This window comes from Notamacropus eugenii, chromosome X (genome assembly GCF_028372415.1).
Source record: "Notamacropus eugenii isolate mMacEug1 chromosome X, mMacEug1.pri_v2, whole genome shotgun sequence".
Taxonomy (NCBI): domain Eukaryota; kingdom Metazoa; phylum Chordata; class Mammalia; order Diprotodontia; family Macropodidae; genus Notamacropus; species Notamacropus eugenii.
In genome coordinates, this window is record NC_092879.1 from 56,412,811 (window position 1) to 56,430,801 (window position 17,991).

Below are 17,991 nucleotides of genomic sequence, written 5' to 3' on the forward strand. Positions count from 1 at the left end.
GACTGCATCACAAGGCCTCAAAGAGCCAGCTCATCCAGAGATCAGAAGGAAGCTCAGCTTTTCGGAATCCTTGGAGGAGGAGTGGGCACCGCAGATGTTCGAGGGGAAAACTGGTGTGCGCAGCTGGGGGGAGCTTAGGGGTGGGGGGTACAGATCTGGAGAGAAGAGGTCGTGCTGCAAGTGTGCACGGGTTGTTTCCAGGATCCAAGCTCAGGGAGAGCAACGACAGTCGTTTTGTCTTAGCATCCCTGGCGTTTGAACAGTGCCTGGCACCTATGTTTAATAGGCCCTTAGTGTTTTAATGGATTGAGTTGCATCTTGAAATAAAATAAAGGCGGGAGACAGTACCTGTGAGAGTGGATGTGAGTGTGTGGCGCGGCGCGTGCCTGCCTGCCGCGGGGCTGGCGGGGGCGGGCTGAGTCGAAGTGGGGGAAGGGAGGGGGCGCGGAAAAGGGGCCGGGGGGGGGGGGGGGGCAGCGGGGGAGGGAAGGGGCGGGGCCACAGAGGAGGTGGCTTGCAGGGTTGGCGGGCGGAGTCTGCGCCATTTCAGCTCAGAGCTGGGGCTGGCACGGTCGCATCTCGATCGCTCCCTTGCTCTCTGGGCGCCGCCTCCTCCTCCTCGTCTTCCTCCTTCTTCTGCTCTGTTCCTCTTCTCCTCCTCTCCTCTCCTGTCCTCCTGCAGCTGCCCAGCCGTCGCCGTCGAGCCCCCTGCACCGTCATGGCGAACCTGAGCCCCAGCATCGTGGTGAGCTGACCCCGCCGCCCCTGCCCTCTCCTCTCTCCCCCCCCCACCCGCACGTCCCTGCCCGCAGACCCCCATCTGGGCGGCCAGGAGGGCTGGGGGAGCGATCCCCGGGGGGAGGGGGCTGGGCTGGGATAGGCTGGGCTAGACCAGACCAGACTAGACTAGACGGAGAAGGGGGGCGCGCTGCCCGGCTCGGCTTCGCGACGTGGGCGGCTGAGGGAAAGGGGGGGCGGTCGAAGGAGCTAGAAAGGAGGGAGGGGGGCTGCGCTCCAAAATGCGGGTTATGAGAGAGATGGTCACCAGCCATGTTGGGGGGGGGGGGGAATATGCGGCCACCAGGCTGGCGGGCAATAGAGGATTTGAGGGATGAGCCAGGCACCCAACGTTTGCTGCTGGGCTTGATAGGCAAGGGATGCGGTATGGATAAGTGGAGGGACCCCAAAAAATCAAGGGCGGAGCTAAGTAAGCAGGGAAGGAGGAAAGCTCCTTTTCCCCCCTTCATTCATTAAGTATGATCCAGCAAAAGAATTTTTTAAGTGCACACCAAGTGCAAGCAAGGCACCCTGTACTAGGCACCCGGGGAGAGGAACCCACTACAACTGCACTGAACGTAATTACCCTCTAGGAGCTTATGTTGAATTTCCACTAAGCATAAAATACCCAGTGGAATATAGCTTTTGACCAGACCTATTACGCACACACACACACACACACACACACACACATACACACATACACATACTCACGCTCACATTCTTCCTCCTCTCCCCCTCTTCCCCCCCCCCCCCCCCCCCGCCCTGCAGAGCTAGATTCAGCTTCTAGTAGCTTAAGATGAATTATTCTTTTTGGATTTGAGAAATCATGAATCACCTGAATCAGGCAATTAAATCAGGAAAGAATAAACCAACTGAATCCTACAAAAAGCGTCCTTACACATTGGGGAAAATGTTTTATAAAATTCAACTGTGTAATCAATTTAGTTCACTAAAAAATTTTTTCGTATTAAGGTATGTTTAATATAAAGAAGGCCCTGTCCTAAGGGGGGAGGGGAGGCGAGGAGGGTATTGCAAAAGGCTTCTGCCCTCAGGGAACTGAAATTCTTTCTGTTGAAGCTCCCACTATGTGCATAGCACCAAGAGGGATATTGAATTTTTCCAAACATGGCCCATTCCCCACAAAGAGCTATATTCACCTTTTAAAAGCTTGAAATGTACATTTTTTGGGGGCATTTGAGACCAGGAAAACATTAATCAATTTAAACCTATGAGATGACGTTTTTGTATATATTGTATTGGAAAGATTGCACTTTTGAAGAAATTCAGTTTAGGTGTATTTTATTGATTTTGATACGTTTTCTAAGCTCTGGTGTATACAGGGTGTCTGCAGTTGATTAAGATTTGGCGCTGCTTATTTGTTGTATTGTGTGATTTAAAATGGATGATAGTCAAAATTTTGCTCATCATGAGATGTTTTTATGTGGGTAATCCCATCATGCTTTGTCTGCCATGTCTGTTTCCTTGACTACCTAGGCATGATGTGTACCTTAAAAAAATAAAATTATAAATTCTAACTAAAAGATGATTTATGCAGCAAGGGTGAAAGGATATGTTTTTATTCATTTATATATAATTAATAAGCACTTTGAATATTATAGGTACTATATAAGGTGCATAGATAATGTGATATGTGCAGTTGTTCTCTTAATTTGAAATCTGTTATTACTGGTATGTTAATCCCTGTGCTAGAATTGAATTTCACCTTGGCAATAGGGTTTGTTGAGCTGTTAAATGTGTCTTTTCTCACCTAGAGTCCAGCAGCTGTGCTGGCAAAGATGACAAATTAGACTGTTGATGTTCAAAAATATTCTTTAATGTCTTCAACTAAGAGCTGTGTGCATTTTTATTTTGAGAAATGAGAATGGTTTGCCACTCCTACTGTATGTCTTCATTTTATGTTATATGATTAATCATACAGTATTTATCTGGATAATGCAGGTGGGAACCATAGGCAGAATGGAAGGCGAGAAAGATGGAGTCTACCATAATCTAAAAGAGGAAGGGGGAATCTGTTGCTTTGCTTTTCAGTACCTGGGGTTTGCTAGACAGAAACTGGACTGCGGATTTTTTTTTCCATGATGCAGACATGATGGCAGTCATCTGCTAATATACCCCCTTCTCTTTCTACCTACATGCTTTATTTTATGGACATTAAAAGACCACAGGATCTTGATTTCTCTTTCTTTGTTTCAGTAAAATACAAATAAAAGCATTTAATATTAATATTAACATCAAAATGATGGTTAGCCTGGCAGATCGACAATAAAATCAGAAATAAAGAAAATAGTCAAACATACCCTCCTGCCCTTGACTACGTAATTAGTCTGGAAACATAATGACACAATTTTAACAATATCATAGGATCATAGACCTCAATGATCTATTTGAATTAAATTGATCATCTACTTAAATCACCTTCTTAACCCCCCCCCCCATTTTACAGATATGAAAACTGAGGCTCAGAAAGACTTGATTTGCCCAGGATCAGACTGATAGTAAGTGGCAGGGCTGGGATCTAAATTCAAGGGGTCCCCTCCAGTTTTTCTGCATCAGGCTGCCCCCTTGACTGTTTTGTATTTGTATGGTAAATTATTTAATGATTTTTAATCTGGGAAGCCACATAAAAGACTTTTTTTAAAGATTTCTTCTCCCCCACCCCTCCTCAAGTCCACCCCACTGGCTCATCCAAATGTGGAGGGCATCCTATGGTCTCCTAGGCAACACCAGCCCAGCCCAAGCTTCCATCAGGTTTTACCTAGCTGAAAAGGCTTTCATTTTTGCCTAGAGACAGACCTGTGTGTCTAACACCTGAAGACTAGTTTTAGCTAGGCTCCATTCGGTCACATGCTAAGGACAAAAAAGAAAAAAAAAACAGAAGTAGGCCTTACCCTCAAGGACTTTAACAGACTGAATTCAGAGAGGTTTATCAGAGGGGCTCCAAGCCCCCCATCCCCGCAAAAAAAAAGGAGTGGGTAGGACAAGTCAGTGATACTGTTTACTGGGGACAGGGACCATTGGCCTATTAAGAAGGCTGATTTTAATTATTTTACCTGCTTTTTTAAGGTCCAACTTTCCTGGCCACATTTACTTTTTCAGAACTGCTCCCAAAAACCCACATTCTAAGCCATAGAAGGATCTCCTTATGCATTAAGGGAAGGAGTAAGCTCCCCACCCCATATTTGAAGTATTCTGGTTGTTGAGTCGTTTTTCAATCCTGTCCGACTCTTTGTCATCTCATTTGGGGTTTTCTTGGCAAAGTGGTTTGCCATTTCTTTCTCCAGCTCATTTTTCAGATGAGGAAACTGAGGCCAACAGGGTGAAGTGACTTGCTGAGAATCACACAACTATTGATTGAGGCAAAAACTGTAGTTATATATGAGGTATTTTAGTACCACATATGTAACTACAATTTCTTTAGGGTAAATGGCAGCAGAATAAGGTGATTTAAGAAGTCAATTTAGTCTTTTGCATAACTATATATGTAGAACCTATGTCAGATTGCTTGCCTTCTCAATAAGGAGGGTAAGGGAGGGAATATGGAACTGAAAATTTGAAAGAAAAAGAATGTTAAAATTGCTTTTATATGTAATTGGGGAAAAATAAGATAAATTATTTTTCTTGTCAACATTTATTAAGCACCTACTGTTGTACTAGGCACAGAACATACAAAGACAAAAATGAAAGTCTTCATTTCTTAGGGCAAAATAATATTCCATTACATCTAGTTAGCACAGTTTATTTCGTACCTCTGTATGCTTTTCTTTTCACTCACCCCCTTCTAACTCTGTTACAGTAACACATTCCTTTTAACTTTCCTTTTTCCTCTCAAAAACCCACAAAATAGAACCAATCCACCCTGCTTCCTCTGTTTTTCCTTACTTAACTTCTTTAATATCCTTTGAAGATACTAAACTTCTGAAGGGACACTTGTGTGTTCTCTCCCCCATGAGAGACTGTTAGCACTACATCATAATACAACTTCCAGTTGTTGAAATAAATTTACCTTTCTGAGTTTCTCTGAATTCTTGTGTTTGCATTTCAAAGTTCCTCCTCAGCTCTGGTCTTTTTATCAAGAATGCTTGTAAGTCCTATATTCCATTAAAAGTCCATTTTTCCACTTGTGAGAGATTATTCTCAGTTTTGCAGAACAAGTTATTCCTGGCTATAAGCCTATCTCTTTCCTTTCAGAACAATGTATTCAGAACAGTGTATTGCAAGATCTTGTTTCTAGAAGAATCTGCCAGGTCTTGTGTGCTCAATTGGAATTCTTGATACTTAAACTGCTTCTTTCTGGATTTTACAATATTTTGTGGGGACTATGAGTTTTGACCTACATTCCTGGGACATTTATTTCCTTTTGGGGTCCTTTCTTCTGTCCTCTAGTTCTAATAGATCTTAAAATTATCTAATTTGGAACTCAAAGTTTCAAAAATGAATGTTAAAAATTGTTTTTACATGTAATTGGGAAAAAATAAAATACTGAAAAAAAAGCTAAAAATAAATAAATAGATGATTCATTTTTACTTGACTTTGGCTGTAACCATAACTGATATAGGCAGTATTATGCAACTCAGTTATTTAGATAAAAATTACTACAATTTGTTTTTTGTCAAATATTATTCAATTACATTTTTATTACTTTGAAAAGCTAATTCCTTCCAAATGCTGCTAAAATAAATCATAATTTTTTGTATTTAAAAAGAAAGAAATAGTGCCTAAGCTTTTTTTTTAATCATGGGTTTGGGGAAGGCAAATATTCTTAAATTATCTCCCCTTGACCCATTTTCCAGTTCAGTTGTTTTTGATATCCAATCCCGTACATTATATTCCAGTTTGTTTTTTATCTTGATTTTGTTTTAACATTGTTTTCAAGGAGTACATTTCTTGGGTTAGATTTGCCACTTTCTCTTCTTTGGCACATTTCTTTCCCCCAAGGCTTTGATTTCATTTTTTTAAAAATCTTTTGCTTCGTTTTTTTCTAGGTATTCATGCAGTCCTTGTGGACCATCCTTTTTTATCTGAGTCTCTGTTTACTGTTTTTACTGTTTTTACTGTTTTCTTTCACATACTGAAGTCATTTTTCAGTCATGTCTGACTCTTTGTGACTTCCCGGGTTTTCCTGACTCCAGGCCCACAACTCTATCCACTGTGCCACCTAGCTGGCCTTCTTTCCCATTGTAGGTGCTTAATAAATTCTTGTTACCTTCCCCTCCTCCCTCTTTCCTTTTTTTGAAGGAATCTCAAAATTTGTATTAGTTCTATATACAGGTCAGTGTCTGATTCACTCATGTCTCAAGTTTGAGTTCCTGAATTGGGGCTTTGTGTTAGGAAAAGGTTCCATTTCCTTCTGCATTTGGTTTTTGGGTGGAGTGATCTTGCTCTGGGTTCTTGTGCTGACCTTCACCTCCCAGGGTTAGGGCCCCCTCTCCCACCTACCCCCATCTTTGAGGTTCAGAGCACTGGATCTTCAGGAATGGAAGAGTAGGGACTCCTGTTGTTCTGGTTTGAGTGCTTCAGTGGCCCAGCCAATGTCCTGCTCCTTGGAACCTTCTAATGGCTTCCCCCTGGTAATTTTCCCTTGGTTGGGCTGGTAAGTGGTTGCGCTGGCTTAGCTGGGGGCAGAGTGGTCTCCTTTCCTATTCTGGGGGCCTTCTGGCTGTTTTTTTTTTTGTGCAGATCTAGGGTAGAAGATGTCACTCAGGTTTCTGATGTGATTTTTTTTTAAACCATTATTCAATCTGGTGCAAATTTCAGAATTTTGCTGGGGTTTATATGAGTTCAATGGTTTGGCTCCCATTCAGGCAGCCATCTTTGCCAGTTTGGATGAGCCTCCTTAGCCATTTGCTGAATATTGCTTCATTGGGCACTGATTGAACTGTTGGAGAAGCCAGACATGATGGCTTGTGTCCATAGAAAAAGTTGGATGCTGTCATTGCTTAATAGACCTTCAGAATTGGATGCCATCCCTGTGGTTTCCCTGACCAAAATAACCCTTCTTGGTTACCACTGCCCACTATATGCTACGAATTAGAATGTAAGCTTCTTGATGGCATGGGCTCTGTTTTTTGCATCCACAGCACCTAGCCCTGTATTGCACCTGTGTCTGTCAACTTCTCAATGGAAATACTTCTTGTCCAAGTTTTTTTTTACTTGGTGAATCAGAGTGTTATCTATGCAAGTGGTTGCAGTGCCAGCTAGCACCTTGCACTTAATGAAATAAAGTCACATCAGTGTCTCATTTGCTCATTATGTTAACAAAACTAAAGATCACAATCCTAAACATTAAATATTAGTATTTACAAAAATTTTGAAGATAATTGAATAAAAATGCTATTATTTCCTGTAGCACCTTACAGTAAATGAAATGTTCCCATTGACTATTATCTTATTTCTCTCCTCCCAATCTTATAAACTAATTGTAAATGTAAAGCAGAATTTGTAAAGGTAAAAATGCCTTGACAAAATTTTAATAGAAATAATAATAAATAACAATGCTATTTTAATTTGTATAGCACTAGGCAGTTAATAAAATGAATTGATGGATATCTCATTTGCTCCTCATAACATAAACAAAATGGTAAAGATCACAATCATAAATACTGATTATTAATATAAAGATAATATTAATAAGTTAATAACAATGGCATTGTTTAATGATGTTTAATGGATTGTTATTAATTTAATATCTTTATATTAAACATCATTGTAAATTATGAGTGTTAATTATTAGCATTAATAAGATTACTAAAAATAATATTGATAAATGAATAACAACCCTGGTTTATTTTGAATATCACCTTACAGTTAATGAAATGGATTCACATCATTATTAATAAAATTGTAAATCTATAAATACTAGTCCTAAATACTAGTCACTAAGCAAAGTTATAAAGATGGTAACGGTGCTATTTTGTATAATACCTTCCAGTTAATGAAATGCATTCATGTCATTATCGTACGTGCTCTTTGCATTAACAAAACTGAAAAGATCAACATCCTAAGAACTAATTATTAACATAAACAAACTCACAAAGATGGTAATAACAATGCTATTATTTTGTTTAGAAATCGACAGTTAATGAAATGCATTTGTGGCCATTATCTCATTTGCTCTTCACTGAGATACTATAAAGTCATTGTTCATGTTAGCAACACTATAAAGATCACAATCCTAATTACATAAACAAAATCATGGATGATATTAATAAATTAATAATGCCATTTTGTTTTGTATAGCACCTTGCAATTAACGAAATGCATTCGTGGCCTTCATCTTGTCTGCTTCTCATGGTGATCTCATAAACATCATTGTAAATGATAAGGGTTAATTATTAACATTAATAAAATTATTAAAAATAATATTAATAAATTAATAGTTCTGGTTTGTTTTGAATATCATCTTGCAATTAATGAAACAGATTCACATCATTATTAATAAAATTGTAAAGCTTTTATCTTTATCTCTTGTGCCATCACCTTAACAGGGTGATAAAGAACAGTGCTAATATTTTGTTTAGCACTTTGCAGTTATATTCCTGGCCATTATCTCATTTGCTCCCCACAACAATCCTATAAACTGACTTACTTTTGTAACTTTGTTACTTTACCTTGTAAAGCTCTACCCTAAAGGTTGTAATTATTAACAAAACTAAAAGGATAACAAATGCTTATTGGTTTAATAAATTAATAGCAATGCCATTTTGTTTTGTATATCACCTTACAGCTAATAATCACAATCCTAAATACTATTAACATTTACAAATTCTTTGCTGTTAACAACATATGTTCATGGCCATCTAGCCCATCCCACTCTGACATAAATAGTCATATGCTTAAGCATGTCACTCTGTTGCTAAACTCCAGTGGCTCCCTATTACCACAATGAAAAAAATCACAAACTCCAGTTTGATATTGAAAGCCCTTTACAACTAGACGCATCTCCATTTCAAAGCTTATTATACGTTGGTCCCTTTCATACATTCTCTGGGCATGGAATTCATTTCTCTTACAGCTCAGAATCTCTGGTTTCCTTCCAAACATAACTCATTTTGTCTGACCCCCTTCTTAATCCACCTTCCTAGCTGCTGGTTTTTCTCCACTCCCTTCATTTCTTATTTTCTTACCTTCATGTGTTTTGTATTGAATTCTAAATGTACATTTCCGCCTCAATAGAATAGAAGCTCTTTGAGACCAGAAACTGGTTGTGTCTTTATATGCTCAGCATTTAAGCATAATCATAGTGGTTTGGGGGCTTTGGGTTTGTTTTGTTTTTTCTTCCAGTGTTACCTGATTATTTTGGCAATAACTTGATCTTATTGACAGTTTTTTTTTAGTTAGTGCTTTATTAAAGTGCTAAAAACCATCGTACATTAGGTGGTGCAGTGGATAGAGCACCACTGCAGGAGTCAGAAGGACCTGAGTTCAAATCTCACTTCATATACTTAACATTCACTAGCTGTGTGACCTTTGGCAAGTCACTTAACCCCAATTGCCTCATCCTGGGTCATCTCCAGTCATCCTGATGAGTATCTGGTCACTGGATTCAGATGGCTCTGGAAGAGAAGTGAGGCTGGTGACCTGCACAGCCCTGCCTCACTCAAAACAAAGTCAAGTGCAAGTCATGTCATCATTTCTCTGATGGCATGGTCTTCTTCGGCTACAAAGGATGAACACACACACACCTTCAAAAGTCACTGCTTCTCAAAGCAACTTTCTCATGTTCTAGAGAGGCAGCATGGTCCTGGAGAGAGTATTGGGCTTGGAATGAGGAAACACCTGTGTTCCACTTCTGACTCTGGTACCACTAGCTGTGTGACTGAGTAGGTCACAAATTCCTGAGCCTCCTCTCTCCCCTGTAAAATTCAGAGGATAGATAATCCTTACACTGTGTGCCTCATGGCATTGCAGAATGGGCTTAAATCAATGTATAAATTAAGATATAATTAGATGCCTGAAGTTTCATTACCAAAGGTGAATTCACTAACAGAGAGGAGAGAAATATAATTTGATTGGAAAATGAAATTGGGAGGGGGTAGAGTCTTGTGTCAGAGCATTGTTACTGAACCAAATCACCCATTGTTGCTTAATTGCTCTTTGTAAGGTGAAGTAACTATGGGAAGTCCCACAGTTCTCTCTGAGGTAGAATTTCAGCTCCAATCTTCATGACTCCAAACCCAGCACTCGATACGGTCAGTTACTCAGCAAGCATTCATTAAGTCCCTGCTATGTATTTGACACTGTGCTAAGAGCTGGAAATACAAAGACAGGCAAAAGGCAGTTCCTGCCCTCAAAGAGCTTATAATCTAATAGGGAAGACAATATGCAAACGATCACAATACAAACAAGATACAAACAGGATAAATTAGATATAACCAACAGAGGGAAGGTACTTAGCATTAATGGGAATTAAAAAATGCTTATTGTAGGTGAGTTTTTATCTGGAACTTGAAGACAGCTAGGGAGTCCAGGAAGGGAAAGCCTTCCAGGCATAAGGGATAACCAGCAAAAATGCAGTCAGAGATGGAGAATTATGTGGAAGGAACAGCAAGGAGGCCAGTGTCACTGGATTCCAGAGTGTGTGGCAATAGTAAGCTATAAGAAGACTACAATTGGGAGGGGCCAAGTTGTGTTAAAGGTTTTGAATGTCAAACAGGATTTTATATTTGATCCTGGAAGTGTTAGGGAGTCATTGGAGTTTTTTTACAGGGTGAGGGTAGTGTAACATGGTCAGAGCTATGCTTTAGGAAGATTAATTCGACAGCTAAGTGGATGGAGGGTGGACTGGAGAGGGGCAGGGAGTCCAACCAGGAGGCTATTGGGATAGTCCAGGTGAGGTGAGAAGGGCCTGCCCTAGGCTATGAGCAGTATCATGAGTGGGGTTGGACCAAATGACCTCTGAGGTCCCTTCCAGCTCTGGGTTTATGAGCCTAAGTTGCAAAAAGAGGCAGATTTAGGGTTGGCTTTGGGGAAAACATATTAATAGAGTTTTCCAAAAGTGGAAGAGACTTAACTGGAAAGATAATAGGTTCCCTTTCAGTCAAGGTCTTCAGACAGAGGCTAGATGGTCATTACTCATTGGGTATGTTGTAGAGTAGATGCTTGTTCAGCTTAAACAAGATGGTGTCTGGGATCTCTTCAGAGAGATTCTGCAATTTTGTTAGCTTAAAAAATGGTTTCCTAATTTCCCAATATTGCTCTGCAGCCAATCACTCATGGCCCCTTACTTCCCCGACCTTGTGTCTTCCAAGAAAAGCTCTGCCTTCCTGTTTCAAAGCTGAAGGGGAGCATTTGCCCTGGTTGATATTATTGGCAGAAGCAGTAAGAGCCTAGAAGCCCTGGACCAGGGAAATGGGGAAAGTCAGATTTGGCATTCTGGGATTTTGTGAGTACAAATGGCGCTGAAAGACAACCAAATGGGACATTTGATATATTTCATTTTTACACTATTTAAATTTTCCTTCCCTCTGTATCATTCCCTTGTCCCTCTCCCAGGGAACCTTCCGGTAGAGCAAAGAATTGTTTTAAAGGGGGAATAAATATTTTTTTTAAGCAAAACTGATCAAGTGTTGGGAGAAGGGTGTATGATAGTTTATAGATAATGTTTTACACCCCCTAACTCCATGAAGGGAGGTAGAAGGGAGGTCTCTTTTTTAAAGACAAGTTTGTTCTTTGAAATTCATTTTTCACTGTTTTGAGACAATGACTTTGCAACTCCATTCTTTCCAAGCTGCTGTGGAGGAATCAATTATGGGCAAAATGAATGTTTAGCTGTGCTTTAGTTTTGCATTTCAGGTGATTGGACTTAAGCTCAGGCCTCCACTCTGCTTCTTTGTAGATATTTGTCTGTAGATTGATAAATTAGGACCTTGGGGAACAACAGTCTCTTGTTACTTTTGTGGCTTGACATGTCACTGTTAGCCTAAGACCTGATGTTCCCGGATCAGGGTCAGCAGTCTGTGCTATTTCTATCCAGGCTCTCTTATTTTTGTGATATTTTCTTTTCCAGATTGAAGATGACGAACCAGGCTATGACCTGGACTTATTTTGCATCCCTAAGCATTATGCTCAGGATTTGGAAAAAGTATTCATTCCTCATGGACTTATCATGGACAGGTCAGTGAGACTTTAAATTGATCAGAATGTTGTGTCTTTGCAATTGTAATTTATGTTTTAATCACAAAACTAATGTGATTTTTAAATATTGGTTACTGATGTATGTAAAAGGTTTGAAAACTTTATTTTTTACAGCTAAAGGTATGTTGGATTTAGATAGGACTTAGGTTTTAAAGCTACACCATCAAGTTCAATTTCTCATTGGGAAGCTGGCATGAAAACAAGAGTATGGAACTTGAACATAGAATATTGAAGATCTGGGTTCAAAAGCTGACACCTGTTAGCTCTGTTGATAATGAACAAGACATTTAACATCTCTAGTCAGTCTTGTCATCTGAAAGATGAAAGGATTGGATAAACTGGCCCCCAGGTCTGTTCCAGCTTTAACTCTATGATTGTTTGGGGCCTAAAGAAATTAAACAGCTGAGACTTGAACCCTGGTCATCTGACTCCAGACCCAGTTCTCTTGCCCCACTATGTTATGCTACCTTACTTATATTTCTTTATACTTTAAAATCCTCTTCACTTAAAAAAAAAACCACGAAAACACTAGTCTTCCAAAATTCAAAAAGCTAATGATGAAATAAGAAAAATGACTATGAAAAACAAAAGTATCAAGGAAACAGTTTTAAAATGAAAAAAACATCATTGGATAGTGAAGATCTCTAGTGATGAGTGTTACAGAACTAGAGAAGTGCAGCCCCAAATGGGATGCTGGGGAGCATGGGGAACACTTCTGGGAAAGTTCCAGAGTTGTATATTTGCCTTCCCATTACTAAACAATGGGCTGGGACTGAAGTACCAGAAGATCAAATTAGGCTGTGCACCCGGAACATGCAGAAATTTTTCTAAAGATAAATGGTGCCATTATGAAAACCTATGTTACAATACAGGAAAGTGGGGGAGAAAGGGATAAGCAGGGTGGGGGGGATGATGGAAGGGAGGGCAGTGGGAGGAGGGAGCACTCTTGGGGAGGGACAGGATCAAAAGAGAGAATAGAAGCAATGGGGGGCAGGATAGGATGGAGGGAAATATAGTTAGTCTTACACAACACGACTATTATGGAAGTCATTTGCAAAACTACACAGATATGGCCTATTTTGAATTGCTTGCCTTCCCAAAGGGAAGGGGTGGGGAGGGAGGGATGGGGAGAAGTTGGAAGTCAAAGTTTTAGGAACAACTGTTGAGTATTGTTCTTGCAGCTAGGAAATAAGAAATAGAGGTAAAGGGGTATAGAAAGTTATCTGGCCCTACAGGACAAAAGAGAAGATAGGGACAAGGGAAGGGAGAGATGATAGAAGAGAGGGCAGATTGGTGATAGGGGCAATCAGAATGCTCGGTGTTTTTGGGGTGGGGGGAGGGGAGAAATGGGGAGAAAATTTGGAACCCAAAATTTTGTGGAAATGAATGTTGAAAACTTAAATAAATAAATTTAAATAAAAAAATAAAAATAAAAAAAAGATAAATGGTGCCATGTCTTCTGTGTAACAAGTTGTACTGTATCTATCTCCCTGTATGCTTGAGTGAATTGTTTTTTAGTCTAATAAAATGAGAATTCTTTGGGAGGGGGGACAGTGAGGAGGTGAGGTAGATTAGAGGACAGTTTAAGACTTAGACTCGGAGTTTTAGGGAGGAGTGTTTAATATTAAACACATTGTATTAAATTCTTGGGGTTTTTTTTCCAATTAGGACTGAACGTTTGGCACGAGATGTGATGAAGGAGATGGGAGGCCACCATATTGTTGCCCTCTGTGTCCTCAAGGGTGGCTATAAATTCTTTGCTGATTTGCTGGATTATATCAAGGCACTGAACAGGAATAGTGATAAATCAATTCCTATGACAGTAGATTTTATCAGATTGAAGAGCTACTGTGTAAGTATATTCAAGGTTAAAGGTGATTGAAGAGCTCATTATGGAAGGATTGTTAGGAATGTGTTTTCACATGGGAACTGGAGGTTTTCTGTCCATTTTCTGTAAAGCTTGAGCCATTGGTTCTCTGAAGTACTAAATTCTATGATTTTCAGTTTCATTTAGCTTGCTTTCCAGACAAAAGTTAATCTATGACTACATGAGTTTAAATAAATTTTGGCTTTAAAAAACTGCCTTTGGCAATTGTAGCATGTCTGCACTTGAGGTAAGTTTTTGTCCTTAGAGGAGAGGTTTGATTTTGAGTAAAAACCAAAGGCCACTTGGAGCCAAGCCTCAATACGGTAGGTTACATAATATAATTTTTGATTAAAACCTGTTTCCCGATCAGCGACTGTTATGGTCCGAGCAATTGCAACTGTGAAGAAACCAATCAGATTTTGGTTTTGTTTTTTTGCTTCCCACAGAAAGTTCTCTATTGCTTCTGAATTTCTGCAGAAGTAATTGACTATTTAATTGTTATGGGTTGAATTTTCCATGCACAATGAGAGTGCTGTGTCCATTTGTGATTGAATATATACACTTTTGGGGGGGTCTTGGGACTCTTGTAATTTTCCACTGTAAAATTGAGCACTTTTTTCCCCAGTCATGCTGGAAACACTCTTATTTTCATCCTGATTGTTTTCTTCCCTCAAAAAAGTTTGCTATTTTTTCTCATTTCACTCAAAAGATCAGAGCCAATGTCATATTCATTATTTCTGTTCTTTCCTCAGAATGGGTGGCACAGTCTTCACAGAAACTCCTCACATGTGGGTTTTCTTTGAGAATGCCTTCTTTTTCAATTTAAACTGGGGTGTGGGAGTCAGCCTCATTCACACAATGGTTTACTTGTTTGAAGGAACTACTCCTTTGGTATTTATCTCTGTTGGCAATAGGCCAAACCATTTAGTGTGGATGTTGTCTTCCCCACCACCATCTTAAAAGTTTTTGTGCCAACTCAAGCTCTGGCCAGACTTTTACTCCATCCCTAATGCTTCTTGTAACATGCCAGATGTCTCACTTGCACATTTATTTAACTGCACACAGAATTTGAGAATCTTTGTGCTAAATAAGGGTCATTCATTTTTTGTGTGTGTGAGCGAGCAAAACAGCACTCAGTTCCATTCATTGGCCACAGCTGTTGGTGGCAAGGCCAACTGACCTTGGGGTTGCAGCTGTTGCAAGTTAAAACTTGATGCAATATGTCTCCATTTTGAACGAGTCCATTCCTCTTCCACTAGCCACCTGAGAACACTGGCGTTGGTTTTTTTGACCAAAACTCATGCTTAGGAAATTGGACAGAGAACTTCTCCTTTAACAGAGCAGAGATTAATACATGTCAGAAATAAATGTACTGAATGAAATTCATTTATTTTGAACTAGCAAGTGTTAAGAATTAAATATTCCACCTAATGCACTTCCTGGAAGGGCATGTACGTATTTTAAGATTTAATTCTGTGTTTAAGATTTTTATTCACATCAAAGTTACTTAGGTTGTATGAGGTGAACTTAATGAAAAACTTGCAGTTTTAAAATGTCTAGTTTTTTATTATTTAAAAAGAGAAAGAGATTTTTGTACTGTGTTTTCCTATAGAATTTTATTTAAGAAATTGGAGCAAACTCTACCTAAAATTGTCTTAGAAATTGAAAACAAGGGGAAAATCAAATTCTTAGAAATGTTTCCTTGCCAGCCAAAATTCTTGAAGACTTTAAGGATCTGTAATTTCATTATAATAGATATCCTCTCCATTGATACAGATCACAACCCTTCTGTAACTTGGTTGGCAGAGAGTTGCTATAGCTAAAAATGTCATTTATTCCCCTTCTGCCCTCTCCAAACTTGGGATGGTCTTCAAACAACAGACATCACAGGGCCTGTATGCAAAGCCTTTCCAGCTTGGTGTAGGACCTGTTGGAGCATGTGCTCCACTGGTATAGCCTTAGAAAATCCAGGGTGCCTACCACATCATGTTGAGACATTTAGTGGAGGCAAAATAATTCTTTTTAAAAATGCTAATTAACTAATTTCTGTCTTGTGGCTATCCGTGTGAATCTTTTAACTTGCACTTTAAAAAAAATATCTGTTTGCTGTTAAAAAACGTTTGTTTCAAGAAATAATTTGAAAACATTTGGGAAGAGGGCAGTGAATCATGAAAGAGTGTATTTCAAGTATACACATGGAAAGCCAGTGGAAAGTTTTAAAAATTGGAAGCTTAATTTCACAAAGCCATGAAATAGAGATTAAAATTGTTTATGGGATCAGCTAACATTAATGGGAGGAGGAGAAAATAAATTCACATGCTGATCTCTGACCACTTGTTTTAAAGTTATTTTAAAACAGTGAATTGTAAGATAGCTAATCCTTACTAATCATGAAACTTTCTATAAGCTATTGAATTTTCTGGCCATGCAAAGAAATACGGAATACTTCTGAAGCATTGTGCAAATAATTCTGATTTCATTTCACACTCTTTAATAAACATTCTGTTAACATATTTTGTAAGGACAAGAGAGTCTGAACAATTTAAGAGCTTGCCCCAGCTCTCTGTTCTTAAGTCATGACAGGTAAGGGTGGCAGGCATTTGCCATTTTGTGTCATAGTCAGTAACCAAAGGGAAAATTAAAATGACCTGTTATGTGCCTGAAATAGGATTAGTCTGACCATGAGTGATGTGAAGTAAGTGTTTTCTAAACCCCTCTCCTTTAAAACAAAATGTATTCCTTTCTGATATTACTATTTTCTCCTGTCTCTCCCTCCCTTCTGCCCCAATTTCTTCTTTCCCATTAAAAAAAATCATGTGTGAAGAGTTTGAAATCTCACACCACACGGGAAACATAAGAATTATGATCTGTTGACAAATGTTCACGCCTCCCTTGGGGCTCATGCCCTATTTCTTTCTTCATTCCATATTAGTAGAGACTTCTGCTTGAAACCAGCTATTCATTTTCGCCTCTTCCAGCAGCATTCCTCATTCATTACAGCCAAGTCACAACCGTCAGTCTTCAGTGACACTCACTTGCTATGGGTCATGAATAAGCAGCTGCTTCCTGCTTCAAGATTAAAATGACTTTATAGGCACTTGGATAGATCTGTGATCTCCTTGATACGGGCATTCCTTCCAGTGATGCAGATCCGCAACGCCAATCACGCCTTCTTATCCTGTGCGCCTCTTGTCCATGTCCTCCTGTAGATCCTCCACAGGGAGTCCACCCAACGTGCTGGGATGGGAGCCTTCCTCTAGATCTCTTGACAACGCACGGATACCATTGGAGCATACGGCTTGTCCATCTGTTGTCCCTTGCTCTCACTACATGACTGACCCACCTTCCTTTCCAGTTCTACATCTCTCTGGTGACATCCTTTATACCACTTCTCCACAATTCTTGGCTGGTAATATATTGCAGCTTCCTCTTCTCTTTTGGGTTCATTTGTAGCAAGAATGGCAAGGTTGACAGGATTTCATTCCTCTAGTAATATGTCCCCTCATTCCCTGAACAAAGATTTCATGTTTAGAGCACCAAAGGCTGATTTAATCTTTTTTTTCAATTTTTTATAAACTTGACAGGCATCAACAAATGTCAATATCTCCATAGACAAAGAAGTACAGGGGAAACGAAGGAATTGTATTTGAACCTGACCCTATGTTTCACCGTACTCTTTAGCTTCATATCACGCTCTGCCCCCTTCTCTACCACTTCATCCTCATCACTCCAGTAGCAGGAGAAACACTGGCCATTTTGTATTTTTCTTTGTTCTGGGTTGCCATGGCCAAAGAATTCATTACCAAGTGGCTAACTTACTGGTGATGAGCTTCCTCATAATTAGCTAGGCTGATCCTTGGAAAGCAGACTTGGTCTGTTGCCAAGGCCTATTCAAAGCCTTTACAGCATAGTAGAGCCTGCCAGAGCTTGAGCTACTACTACCCCTGTGCTGCAGTGAAGCACTGGAGAACTTTGCCTATATGAATATTTCAAAGTTTATTTCATACATACAAACATCAATATAAGAGTTGCCATTTGGCAGCTAATAATATTTAGAAAAACCACAAGAATCTCAGAGTTGGAAAGGACTACAGAAGTCCTCTGTTTCAATTCATGTCTGAATAAGTGGTCATCAACTTCCACTTGAAGAACTCCAGTGATGGGGACCCCACTACCTCACAAGGCAGCCC

At 39.6% G+C, this 17,991-nt stretch overlaps 1 protein-coding gene across 2 annotated transcripts in view; it reads left to right on the forward strand.

Moving 5' to 3' along the window:
- Positions 1 to 485: 485 nt before the first annotated feature.
- HPRT1 (hypoxanthine phosphoribosyltransferase 1) overlaps positions 486 to 17,991 on the forward strand; it is a 28,208-nt gene continuing 10,702 nt past the window's right edge. Inside the window, exons 1-3 of one of the 2 annotated variants that reach the window (XM_072625928.1) lie at positions 486 to 745; positions 11,807 to 11,913; positions 13,603 to 13,786. In XM_072625928.1, the coding sequence (XP_072482029.1) occupies positions 719 to 745; positions 11,807 to 11,913; positions 13,603 to 13,786 (318 nt within the window). In that variant the 5' untranslated portion in view covers positions 486 to 718. The remainder of the gene's footprint in view (positions 746 to 11,806; positions 11,914 to 13,602; positions 13,787 to 17,991) is intronic. The other variant, XM_072625927.1, reaches the window with a different exon arrangement.